The sequence below is a fragment of the Papio anubis genome, chromosome 16 (genome assembly GCF_008728515.1).
Source record: "Papio anubis isolate 15944 chromosome 16, Panubis1.0, whole genome shotgun sequence".
NCBI classification, from domain to species: Eukaryota; Metazoa; Chordata; class Mammalia; order Primates; family Cercopithecidae; genus Papio; species Papio anubis.
In genome coordinates, this window is record NC_044991.1 from 49604504 (window position 1) to 49618630 (window position 14127).

At 41.4% G+C, this 14127-nt stretch overlaps 1 protein-coding gene across 3 annotated transcripts in view; it reads right to left on the reverse strand.

The window, feature by feature from the left end:
- PLCB1 (phospholipase C beta 1) overlaps positions 1-14127 on the reverse strand; it is a 738719-nt gene that overhangs the window by 106301 nt on the left and 618291 nt on the right. For all 3 annotated transcript variants that reach the window (XM_031656114.1, XM_031656115.1, XM_031656116.1), the window contains exon 27: positions 5243-5423. In XM_031656114.1, the coding sequence (XP_031511974.1) occupies positions 5243-5423 (181 nt within the window). The remainder of the gene's footprint in view (positions 1-5242; positions 5424-14127) is intronic.

Below are 14127 nucleotides of genomic sequence, written 5' to 3' on the forward strand. Positions count from 1 at the left end.
AATTCCATCTTTATTTTCACTCACTTCCAACTAAAGCAAAAAGTACCTTCTACTGTGGATGTAGGGTGGGAACCACACGGGTGATTTCCACAGGAACTATGACTTTGTCACCAACGGATAATACAATCAACTTGATGACCAAGCTCTGAAGAGCTCACCGTATTTCCCATTTCAAATAAAAGAAATCGTAGGCTTATTCTAAAATGCATTTGGAGCAAAGATACACACTCCAAAACTGTGCTTCTTCAACTTGACCATATAACAAGCCCCTGGGAATCCTATTACAATGCAAATCATGACTTAGCAGGTCTGAAGTGGGGCCTGAGACTCTGCATGTCTAACACACTCCTAGGTGACTCATGGCCCACACTTCACACTTTGAGTAGCTAAACTATAGAGTTATTTTGATGGAGAGCTCTAGGGACACAGATCTTTTTTTTTTTTTTTTTGACAGAAGTAGAGTCTACAGAGCTAGTGTGCATTTTACATCTCCTATGATGATATGAATAATTACATCAAAAATATCCTCTAGGTGCTTATCAATTGATAGAGTTAGGCAAATAGTTACCACATCTGTGCTTTCATATCCATTTTTTTTCCTGCTTTTATTATTTCATTTCTTAGAAGTGTTTCTTGTACACATCCCCTGAGTGTGTGTGGCGACTGTGTTTTATTCCTTTTCATCTCCAGTGTCTATCAGAATGCTGTGCAAATACTAAGTTTTCAATAAACATTTGACAGGGAGTTTATAGATGCCATGCTTTCTTTCTTAATTCTTGAACTGTGGATGTGGCATTCGAAATGCATAATCCTTAACCAAAGCACGTTGGTATTTAATCCCCAAAGCAATTTTGGGAGATGAAATACTGTCAGCTTAATTTTCCTCATCACCCAAATACTCCTTTTAACCTGGGGCTAACTTCTTTTTTAATTACACTTCGGTTTGTCTAATTTAGCCTGGGAGGCCTGTTCATTATTTAGAACCACCAGCAAAGATAGAACTAACACTTCTGGGTGCCTTTCAGTCAAAAGATTTCCTGACAGAACAATCTCTGGTTATTACAAATGGAGCCAGTAGGAAGCTTTGGCACACACGTCGCAGCTAAAGGTAGGTAGTAAAAATTGTAAATGCTCCCAAATGGCCATAAAATAAACACTGTGTGGTACTAATTCCAAGATATTCAGGCTTTAATCTTCCTAACAAGGCAGGTATAGGTGTGTGTAGCAGGCACTGGGACTTTACCTGAAACCCAAATCCACAATCACAGTGGTGCAGGGGTGAGCACTTTGAGTGGGTGGCTTACATTTGGCCTGAAAGAGCCAGGTTGACTTGGGCATGTATTTACGTCTCTCTGAACAGTCTTCAAAACTTTTACAACGTGTACTCACATTCCTTCTTAGGGAGAAGGGAGTGGAAGGGCATATGGTGGAGTTGCCACCTCTAGTAGGACTTCTACCACCTCCCTAGCTCCTCAAGTGCAATTTTCCCACCTACAAGCTCAGCTGGTTTTCCCCAATTCCCAACCAACCTTCTCTTCCAGTAGAAAAGCTCCTGAGCTGCTTTCCACACCCTCATCAGTGGGATTCCATATGGTGCCTCATGCTCAGGCAATGTTCCTGGGATGTTTAGGTTTTGCATGACTTTCTTGTGACTTTAGCACCCTATTTCTGCAGCTCAAATCTCCCCAAGAGGGTTTCTTGGGATGCTTTGGCTTCTGTTTTTATCTGTACTCTGAATTCCTCTTTCAGGAATCTCCCGTGGGTAACAGGCTTCCCTCTCACTCTGCCACCTCTCTTCTGAATTGTTATGTGTCTTTCCTTGGGGAATGATCTTGCCCAGGGGTTGGGGCCCTGGGGAAACTCCAGATGATTATAGTTGGTGATATGGTTTGGCTGTGTCCCCACTGAAATCTCATCTTGAATTCCCACGTGTTGTGGGCAGGACCTTGTGGGAGGTAATTGAATCATGGGGGCAAGTCTTTCCCATGCTGTTCTCATGATGGTGAGTCTCATGAGATCTGATGGTTTTAAAAAGAAATTTCCCTGCATAAGCTCTCTTTATTTGCCTGCTCCCATCCATGTAAGACGTGACTTGTCTTCTGCCATGATTGTGAGGCTTCCCCAGCCACGTTGAAGTCTAAGTCCAATTAAACCTCCTTCTTTTGTAAATTGCCCAGTCTCAGGTATGTATTTATCAGAAGCATGAAAATGGACTAATATTGGGGTGTCCAGACTTGTTTATTTTTTTATTTATTATTATTATTTTTTTGAGATGGAGTCTTGCTATGTCACCCAGGCTGGAGTGTAATGGCATGATCTCGGTTCACTGCAACCTCTGCCTCCTGGGTTCAAGCGATTCTCGTACCTCAGCCTTTGGAGTAGCTGGGATTACAGGCACCCACCACTATACCCGGCTAATTTTTGTATTTTTGTAGAGACAGGGTTTCACTGTTTCCCAGGCTGGTCTTGAACTCTTGAACTCAGGTGATCCACCTGCCTCGGCATCCCAAAGTGCTGGGATTACAGCTGTGAGCCATCGCGCCCAGCTGGGATGTCCAGACTTCCAAGCAACATTCTCCCTGTTAGTAAACTTGAGTCATCTGCTGGAGACCCCAGGACTCCTTAACCCCTTGGACTGCTGTTGGCCTGAACTTTGGGATGGCTCTTTCCTAGGAGACCACTTTCCATAATGTACTGGGACGCACAGCCCCAGGGTGGTTCTTGTGGAAGTTTCTTCAGATCACATCAGTTCTCTGCTCAAAAGCTTCCAACAGCTCCCACCTCACTCCTAGTGAAAACACAGAGGCCTAAAGACCCACAAAGATCTGTCTCCCACCCCAAAAGTCCCATCTCTCTGACCTGATGCCCTATAATCCTCTTCAGGCAGAGCCACCCTGCTGTTCCTCCAACACTCAGGCCCATTTCCAGCCCAGAGTTTTTGCACGTCAATCTTTCTGCCTGGAGGAATCCTCCTCCCTGTGTTGGCTGTTGTCAGTTCTTCACCTCTTAAGTCAGATGTTGCCTTCTGCGTAAACCTTTCCATGCCTACCCTATTTAAAATTGCCAAGCATACTCATCATCCTTCCCCAAACCGTCCCTCCCTATTCCCCCATTTCTGATATTGCTTTTCTCCTAAGCCCTTATTACTACCTAACATACTACATATTTTACCAACTTATTTTGTTTATGGTCTGACTCTTCCTTCTACAATATAAGCTCCATAAAGTTTAGGATTGTTATTTTTATTTACTACTGTTTAAAAATACTTAACAAGCAGGTGTTTAATAAGCATTTGTTCAAGGAATGAATGAATGGATGAATGCCTAATTTATTAGGATTTCTTTTTAAGGTGATGAAAATGCTCTAAAATTGATTCTGGTGGTGGTTGTAAGTATCTATGAATATACAACAGCCATTAAACTTTAAAATGAGTGAATTGTGTGATATGGGAAATAAAGCTGATTAAACAGAGACAGGCATGGCATTCCAGGTATCATAACGAAGAAGTTTGCTGTGTGTTCTCTGTGTGACCAGGATACCAGAGAAACTCCTTCATTTTGATGATATTGGCTTGAAACCTGAATTAGCAGAGGCATCTACACAATGGTTATAAACCAGGGGCTCTAGAACTTGAAGACCAAGGTTCAAATCCCAATGGCACCACCTTCTAGTTGTGGAACCTTGGAAACGTCACTAAAGTTTGCTACATACATTTTTTATCTGCAAAATGGGACTGACAATAGTACCAAACTCTAATGGTTATTGTGAGAATTAAATAGGACGTTTCCTGTAAATGACTCAGCACAGAAGACAGCCCCATGGTGAGTGTTTAATACACAGCCAGCCACTATTTTAATTTTTATTATGTTCTGGAGTACTGGGGATGAGCTGCTGGAGAAAGTCAGATGGCAGTGGTTGTAGCCAGGTCTCAAAGCCATTATTGCCTATTAAAATTTAATTTGACTTTCTCAGGTCTGTCAAGGCAATCCCTCCTTATGCCCGATCCAACCCCTGCCCAGACATTCTTTCACTGCTTTGATCTTACTTCAGTAGTTCACAAATAAGGCAACCCCTCGAAATCACGTGGGGCTTGTTAAAAAGCAAATCCTGAGTCTCACATGTAGGTATTAGGCAGTAGTTCTTGAAGTCTGGTCCTGGGACCAGAAATATGAAAACACCAGCCCTAAAAGAGATCGGTTGAAAATTTAAGGTAGGCCCTAAAAATCTCTTTTAACAAGCTCTCCAGGTGATTCTGATGCATGCTCAAGTTGAGAATAACTGGCCTAGTTAGAATTTGATTTTCAATAAGCAATTCATGCAATTTTGATCTACTCATTGCATACAGTCACTGGGGAACCAGTGCTAGAACAACAGAATTACACGGAATCACCTATCATACAGTGATGGTTAAATCATCTATAGGCTTCCAAACTTACAAGCTGAAGCAACTCAGAATTCTCTTATATGCACAGACCCTCAGCAAAGAAATGGACAGTTTACACATCTATCTCTTAAAACCCATTTCTTCTGGATACACTACCTTAATTTCTATCAAGCTTACTTATTTCTTTGGTTTTCGCATACATTTGTTTTCAAGAATATTTTATTTAATCTATCTGTCACCAAATATTTATTGTGTCCCTACAAGGACACAAGGAATCAACAAAAATGGAGAGAAAGTCTCAATTCATGAGGAAACATTTTGGAAGATAAAACTGATTATTAATGGTGAGGATGGCATTTCCTTTCACAGGGAGCCTTAGGAATTGGGTAGCTAACATTCTGTGTTGGCCATTTAGGTACTGCCTTTTCTAAATATAGGAGAGTGGACTGTATAATTTTTATAAAATGCTTGCAAAGCCCAGTGCTACCAAAAAAAGGGGGGGGAAATTTGTTTGCAACACGTTCTTAATTTCTTAAACAAAGGTAAGTGTTTTCTATTTCCTTGTGAGATTTCAAAGATTCCTAAAAGCAATTACAAAGTCAACGTAAGTTAGTGAAAATAAAAATGATAAAATATAGCCTTATTGGCAGAAGACAGAGAAGCTTGGTAAAGATGCTAAGACAGTGGGCCTTATAAAAAATAGTCATGTGATGGACACCGTGTCAACTAAACAATCTCTCAAGTTGGTGCCAGTCACACCCGCCGTTGTTTCCTTTTAGTTATCCAAAAGCATCCAAAGTTTTCTATGAGAAAGAGAGTTCCAGTTGCACAAACATAAATCATGTTTCCCAGGCTTACCAGTTTAATATGTTCTCGCTTCTGGTATTTTTCACTATAATACTGTTCTTGCCGAAGATTAAGCAGCTGCTGCTGTTGTTTGTCCTTCAAGTCTATCAATTTTTGGGTCATTTCAGCATCCAGGGCAGCGAGGTCTTGCTCAATCGTTGATGAACCATGATCAGGGCTGCTGGGTTCCGATCTGCAAAGACACAGAGCTTGACTCACAAAACAGGAAGCCCATAACAAGATGGAGGGAAGGTTATTCACCAGAGTTCCTCCTAGAGAAAGTTCTCTGTTTGGAAATATGTATTTTCATAAGCCAGTTGGGGTAGAGGGTGAGACCCCAAGGACAAGCTTAGCAACAGTGTCTCCAATCCCAGAGACTGAATGGAATTCACGGTGCTATAGAAAGAGGCAGGGGCAGAAAGAAAAGCAAAGAGGCTGGGGGCCCTGGGCATGGCAGCGGTGAGAATAATAATCTCCCTTTGGGAAAAACAGTGTCTAATAAAAAATTTTCAGGTTTTAATCTTTTTTATTATTTTAAAATGTGACAAGCATAATGGCATTCCCAGTTACCTTTCCCATATGAAAACTTCAGTGGACACTGCATTGAGTAGACTTTGTTAGAGAAGCTAAAGATGTGCCCTGTTTAGCATCAGGGGTGATGATTATAAACGGAGAGCACGTGTAGATGCCTCGTGTGGATAACCCCCCTGGCTGCCATCTGAGTTCTCTTTCTTAACAAATTTATTGTTGTTGTTGTTGAGACAGAGTCTTGCTCTGCTGCCCAAGCTGGAGTGCAGTGGCATGATCTCGGCTCACTGCAACCTCCACCTCCCACGTTTGAGTGATTCTCCTGCCTCAGCCTCCTGAGTAGCTGGAACTATAGGTATGTGCCACCATACCTGGCTAATTTTATATTTTTAGTAGAGATGAGGTTTCACCATGTTGGCTAGCATGGTCTCGAACCCTTGACCTCAAGTGATCTGCCAGTGTCAGCCTCCCAGAGTGCTGGGATTACAGACGTGAGCCACCGTGCCTGGCCTCTTAACAAGATTTTTAATAGCAAAGACACACTATGAAAATAAGGCTCTTTGGAGGCTTCACCAATTTCACTGATATGTTTACCCAAATGGCAGTTTCCACACAAACTTACAAGGGGAAAGAGATGGGTTAGTTCATTCTAAAATATTTCGAATGCTTCCTCTGAGCAGCATGACTTTCTCTGCATTGTTCTTAGAGAATCATACAGATATTAAGAAGGTTAGGATGAAGGTCAAAATAAATAAGTAATTATCATTAACTTATGGTGTGATTCCTTCCACTTTTGTACTCTGTAGTATTACCTGTAGGAAACAATGGAAAGAAAGACAGAGTATTGGGAACAGGGTCCAAAGAGTAGGTATGCTCTTTTCATTTATATGGAACCCCTTCCAGAAAGACTAAACCACCACCTAAGACATCCAACACATCAGACTCTGCCTCCATATTTTTCACTTGTGGTCCGATGAGCCAGGTAAAGTTTCTTAGAATCAGCTGTTACTAATTCTGGTTGCTTTTTCTTTGAATTGGGCAAGTATCAGTGGCATCACACGGAGAAGGGAGTTGGCTGAAGCTGGTGTTAGAATCAGATTTTGTCAAATAAGGAATGCAGAATTCTCTCAAGTTTCTTTTTGCATTTTTATGTGCAATGCCAAATGAGGACGGACACTCTATACGGCTCCTCACTGCAGTGTTGAGGGGACCTTTCCTCTTGGCATGACACAGGTAACATTGAATTATCTTTTTTCTTTTCTTTCTTTCTTTTTCTTTTTCTTTTTTTTTTTTAGCCAGGCTAGAGTGCAATGGCATGATCTTGGTTCACTGCAACGTTCACCTTCCTGGTTCAAGTGATTCTTCTGCCTCAGACTCCCGAGTAGCTGGGATTACAGGCATGCACCACCACCCCCGGCTAATTTTTGTATTTTTAGTAGAGACAGGGTTTCTCCATGTCGGTCAGGTTGGTCTCGAACTCCCGACCTCAGGTGATCCTCCTGCTTCAGCTTCCCAAAGTGCTGGGATTACAGGCGTGAGCCACCATGCCCAGCCTGAATTATCTTATATAGCAGGAAGTCATTGTAGCCAGGGCATAAAGACATTTCTTTAATCAGTTCCAACCACCCCAGCAGAGGCAGCCCTCATTGCTGACCATCCCCCCATGTGCTAGGCACACTCATATCCAAGTAAGTCAGTATACCCATCTCCAGCTTACATTTGAGGAAACCGGGCTGTGTGAGATAATCGGTCAAGGACACAACATGGAGGCGCAGTAGTGCAACTTGCCCAAGGCCAAAGATTACAGGGGCAGACGGGCAACACCTGTGCTCTTAAGAGCACCACAGCATGACTGCGTGCCATGTCTGGACCCAAACTATTTTCGAGTAACCTGTTCTTCACATTATGTAGAAAGATCACTTGAGATGATGAATATTAAAGAAATTGGTGTGATTCATTCCAATTTTGTACTCTGTATTATAATCTGTAGCAAACAGGGAAAGAGAGATACAGTATTAGGAACAGGTCGGGTGTGGTGGTGGCTCGTGCCTGTAATCCCAGCACTTTTGCAGACCGAGGTGGGCAGATCACTTGAACCCAGGAGTTCAATGTCAGCCTGCGTAGTACGACCCCATCTCTAAAAAGAAAAAAAAAAATTAGCCAGGCCTAGTGGCATGCGACTATAGTTCCAGCTACCCTGGAGACTGTGGCAGGATGATTGATTGAGCCTAGGAGGTCGAGACTGCAGTAAGCTGTGATCGTGCCACGGCACTCTAGCCTGAGCAAAAGAGCAAGACCCTGTCGGAAGGAAGGAAGGAAGGAAGGAAGGAAATAAGGAAGGAAAGAAATAACTTCAATGGATGTAATGTCCATCCATTCATTTATCTGAGGTGTTTTCAGGATTTTATTGCATATCAAGAGAGATGGAAGACAGATAGACATAATCAGACCCACTGGCTTTGCCACTTGAAGAAAAGCTCCTTATGACGTATCTTTAGATACTATGTACTAAGGGATTTTTTGGTTTTGTTTTGTTTTGAGGGACAATACAAAAACAAAAAAAACAAAAAAACAAAAAAACAAGTGAACAATATCTCTGCATCTTCTATAAAAACAAAGTTGAAGGCATTATCCCCTCTGCTGCTTGTATAAGATCCATGAAATTAAGTCTGTGGCAATTTAATACTAGGAAAATTCTTGTCTGTCTTGGAAGAGTCAGCAAGTTTCCTTTAATCAGGTAAGGAGAATTATCAAACCCATATTCCTTTTCTCAGAAGCTAAGAACTGAATTCAGTGTTCAAGGACTGAGATAACATTAAATGGTTGGTGCTGTCTGGTAGAAACAGAATGAGAACTACATATGTGATTCCCTTCATAGACGTAATTTCAAACTTTTAGTAGTCACTTCAAAAAGCAAAAAGGAATGAATGAAATTAATTTTAATAATATATTTTATTTAACTTAATATGCCCAAAATATCATTTCAACATGCAATTAAAATAAAATCAACAGATATATTTTAGATATTTTACATTCTTTTTTAAAAAAGTGAAGTCTTAGATATCTGGTGTGTATTTTATAGTTATAACATATCTCACAAGCAACACTTCAAGGACTCGAGAGCCACCTATAGCTAGTGGCTCCCATATTGGGCAGCAGGTCTAGATAATTTGTCCAAAGCTCAGTCTATGCCTGTGTGCGGTTTCTCTTTCTATTTTCGTGGGATTTTTACATACAAATCTTCTACGATGTTACTTCAATATTCTACTGGAAGTTTGCAGGATATGACTTATAAGTACATACAAAAATGAATAAACAAATATGTACAGTGAAAGCAAAATAAATCTTGTGGCCCCAAATCACTAAGCTAAAGGGAAAAGTCAAGCTGGGAATGGCTTAGGGCCAAACTGCCTCCCATTCTACTCAAAGTCACTCCTCTGCTCACTGAGATAAATGCGTATCTGATTGTCTCCTTCAAAGAGGCTAATCGGAAACTTCAAAAGAATGCAACCATTTGTCTCTTATCTACCTATGACCTGGAAATCCCCTCCTAGCTTCCGGCTTCCGTCTTCCTGCCTTTGCTTTGAGTTGTCCCGCCTTTCCAGACAGAACCAGTGTTCATCTTGCATAGGTTGAGTGATGTCTCATATCTCCCTAGAATGTATAAAACCAAACTGCTCTGACCACCTTGGGTACATGTCGTCTGGACTTCCTGAGGCTGTGTCACAGGCACACGTCCTGAACCTTGGAAAAATGAACTTACTAAATAAACTTGCTAAATTAACTGTCTCAGATTTTCGTGGTTCATAGTACATATGACTAAAGTAGAAACTCAGGAGAAGTTTTAGGCCAAGCTTTGCTTGAACTGGCTATGTAACTACAGGTAAATGATAATACCATTAGCTTTCAGCTTCCTCCTTGAACAAGTGACAAATATCACCTAGGTGGCCCTTAAGAAATGATGATTTTACTACTTTTTAAAGCCCAAGTATTAGGTTTTGATAGTGCTTTCAATTTAAGCATGTGTTAAATCATATGTCACAATATAAATCTAAAAAATGCATCTTATCTCTATGACTTGGCATCAAGAGAAGATTATTCAGTAAAGGAAGGATGTAATAGTTTGTCTTATACTTCGCTTATTGACAGGTCACTTACATGCTTACATAGTTTCAGGGTAATTTATAAAGTTTTCAGTCAAAGAATGAAATTATATTTCTCAGTGGCAATTATTATCAGTCAAGCTTTTGAGATAATCTTTACTGAGAAAGCTGATGACAATGATTCCAAAAAAGTTTTGAGTAAATGTACAACTAATTCTACATAAAATTTCCTAGAGTTGTGAAGATCATTGGATTATCTTTGGCAATACATTGTCCATTGGTTAGCCAACCTATGAAAAATGGGCTATCTGATAAGAGTAATTTATATACTATAGTATAGAAAATTAAGTGGAGTAATAATTTCAACTTAAAAGGCTTTTTTAAACTTCTCTTGATGCTACAATTCATTAAAATGCTATATATATATATATATATAGAAATGGAACTAAGGGATTCTTTTGCTTTTGAAAGTTATAAATCTTCTAAATGATACACCTTTATTAAAACCACAAATAACATTTTATTTTAAACATAAATATTATTTTAAAATTTTATTTTTTAAATGTTATGAGATGATGTTTAAAAAGACTTAAGAACAATGTCTTACACAATGCTGTTAGTGCTTAATAACTGAAATTAAAACTATTCTTGACAGCTAAATAAGCCCTGAGGAAGACAAGAACTGTCTGTGCCCTAAAAAGATAACAAAATGTAAAGTCACTGCATTTACTTCCATTTCCCTAATTATTCAACTTTGAAGAAAACATTTTAATGTAAAAATTAACACTGTTGATTAGGGAACTTCATGCTGTGAAACATTATTTATTGTCAAGAAGTTCATACTATATACCTGCAAAAGATGTTCAAAGAAATTTCAGGAATCTAAATTTAGAAGAGAAATCTCATAACATTTGGGATAGTTAATGAGGGAATTTATTTGGACATAGTTATTTCATGCATCTGTTTGTTTTGTTGTGTAGAGATAGAAGATTATAAGTATAGGGACCAGAAGCAGTCACTGGTCTACAGAGATGCAGATTCCAGATCTGCTATGTCATTGGACACAAGCAGTATCTCAGGGGGCAACATGCCATGACCTCACTGTCACTACAGCCTTTTGTGTTGCATGTGCCCCTGGCCAGGTTACTTGGCCTTGCTGAGTTTTAGGTCCTCTCTTATCCAGTGTGGGTGACGCCTGTACCTACTTCACAGTGCTGCTGTGGGCAATATATGGAATAGTACATAGAAGAGGTTAGCACATGTACTGGGTTAAATAACATCCCTGTAAACTTCAGGTTCTGCCCAGAACCTCTCAGTCTGTGATCTAACTTGGAAAGAGGTTGTTGCAAATGTAATAGAATGAGGTCATAGTGGATTAGGGTGGACCTGAATCTAATGCCTGGTGTCTGTCATTAGAAGAGGGAAATTTGCACCAAGACACACCTACGCAGGGAGAATTCATGTGACAATGGAGGTACAGACTGAAGTGATGTATCTGTCAGCTAAGGAATGCCAAAGATTGCCAGCAACCACCAGAAGTTAGAACAAACAAACAAACAAAAAAGATTCCTCCCTTAGACTTTTCAGAGATCGCATAGTCCACTGACACCTTGATTTTGTTTTTTTGCTTTGTTTTGTTTTGCTTTGTTTTCTTTTGTCTTGTCTTGAGACAGAGTCCTTCTCTGTTGTCTAGGCTGGAGTGCAGTGGCACCATCTCGGCTCACTGCAACCTCCATCTCCTGGTTCAAGCAATCCTCCTATCTCAGTCTGCTGAGTAGCTGGGATTACAGGTGTGCGCCACCATGCCTGGCTAAGTTTTGTATTTTTAGTAGAGACAGGGTTTCACCATGTTGCCCAGGCTGGTCTCAAACTCCTGGCCTCAAGTGATCTTCCCACCTTAGCCTCCCAAAGTGCTGGGATTACAGGCATGAGCCACCATGCCCAGCCGACACCTTGATTTTTGAATTCCTAGCCTCCAAAACTGTGAGAAAATACATTTTTATTGTTTTAAGCCATCCAGTTTGCTGTACTTTTTACAGCAACCCTAGGAAACTGATATGACACATATGCCCAGCACTTCGTTGACACTCAATGAAATGCTACTCCAGGACTGAGATCAGTCCTTGACAGGGTATAAGAGAGGAAACCCCCTGTGGTCCACCAGACCCTGTGTCCACAAAGTCCCGTGATAAGCTATGATGAGCAGTCCACATGTGGGGTTCTGAGAGCACGTGACACTCTGAAATCCACACGGCATCCTCACATTTGGAAGCAGGTCTCTGTTGGAGTGAACCTGCATTGTTCACACAAGAGTCTTGCAATTGAAGAAGGGCCCTGAGCCCAGAGAATCCCAACTGCCCTATGTCATCATGGTGGGAACTAAGCAGAAGGTACAGGTTTTTGTGTGAAGTGCTTGGAGATGGCAGCTGGGAAGGGAGGTAGGGATTAGACCAAAGAAGGCCTTTCAGCCACCCTTCAATTTCTAGGATGCTCCTGAACGATTATAGACCAGGGCCCATCAGTGGAAAGTCTGTGGACCAACAGCATCAGCAAACCTTAGGAGCTCGTTAGAGCTCAGAAGCTCAGTCCCTATGGAAGGAGGCCCCTGAGGCAGAAACTCTAGGGTCAGGCCCAAGGGTCTGTGTTTAGCAAATATGCACACTGAAATTTGAGATGCACTGATATAGTCTAGATAATGGAGTGTCATGAACATATTTGGTGTGGGTAACACCATGAGTTTCATTCTCTAAAGGACACCTGGGAATTGCAGACATAAAAGCAGGCTACTCTCTTCAGGCCTCTGACCCCATACCTTACGCTTTTTTAAAAAACAAATCAAGAATTCATCCCCTTCTCTCCATGTCTACCACCTTCATCCTAGACCAAACCACCATCGTTACTCAGCTGGACTCATGAAAAAGTTTCCTAACTGGTCTCCCGCTTTCACTCTGAGCCCTTGATCCTCACTATTCAGAATGTTGTCTATGGAACTGCAGAATCAGCATCACCTGGTGCTGCTCAGGCCCCAGTTCAGACATGGAGTCAGAACCTGCACCCAACAAGATCCCGGTGACTCATATCCATTTGAGATGCACAGCTCAAGGGTCTTCCACACAGCAACTAGATTCATTTCTCCGAGACTCTCAAATTTCACTGTATCAATTTCTTTCTTCAGTAGCATCTTATTGCACATTCAATACATTTTGAACTGTCGCTTGCTCCAGCTCTAAAGAACCTAGCAGTGGGATTCTTTCCTGTTTCTCTGATCTCATCCTGTTTCACTCCTTCATGGTTTACTATGTTTCACCCACTTTGCCAGCTTTACTGTTCCTGGAACAAGCTCATTGTTTTTCCTGCCTGAGGGCCTTTGCACTTGCTGTTTCCTCAGCCTGGAATAAGTCTCCCTAGTTCTTTGCATAGCTGACCAGGCCTTATTCTTTCTGTGCCACCTTATTGCAGATCAACATGTCAGAAGGGATCACCCATCTCTAGTCATTCTCTATCCCATGGTCCTGTTTATTTCTTTCCTTAATAGTACTCATCATAGCCCGAGATGATGCTGTGTGTTTGTTGTTTATTGTTTACGTTGCCCACATTACCACGTTAGCTATTTGAGATGATTGGGTAGGTCATGTTTATTGCTGTGTCCCCAGGGCACGGTAGGCACTCAATAAATATTAATTGAGTGAATGTGTGAGAGATGCTTCTCATCATCAAGGTTTGGGTACATGGGGCTGTGGGAACCCAGGCCCAAACATAAGAGTCACCTGTGTAAGGCATTATACATTTCAGACAGGGTAGCAAAGGATAGTCAGCTTCTCTTTTCTATAAGACCAGTTGTGGCCGGGTGCGGTGGCTCATGTCTGTAATCCCAGCACTTTGGGAGGCTGAGGCAGGCAGATCACTTGAGGCCAGGAGTTCAAGACCAGCTGGGCCACCTGGTGAAACCCCATCTCTACTAAAAATACAAAAATTAGCCAGGTGTGGTGGCGTAATCCCAGCTTCTTGGAAGGCTGAGGCACAAGAATCACTTAAACTCTGGAGGCAGAAGTTGCAGTGAGCCGAGATGATGTCACTGCACTCCAGTCTGGGTGGCAGGGCAAGACTCTGTCTCCAAAAGAAAAAAACAGCTGCCTCTCCAAATAGGTTCTAGGTACCCAAGGCAAAAATCTTATACTCATGGCAGCTGTAATACAGGTAATTAGTTAATTGGAATTGGGATCACCGGCTAGACTCACGGGAGGACTTCCTGCATTTTTATTCTCA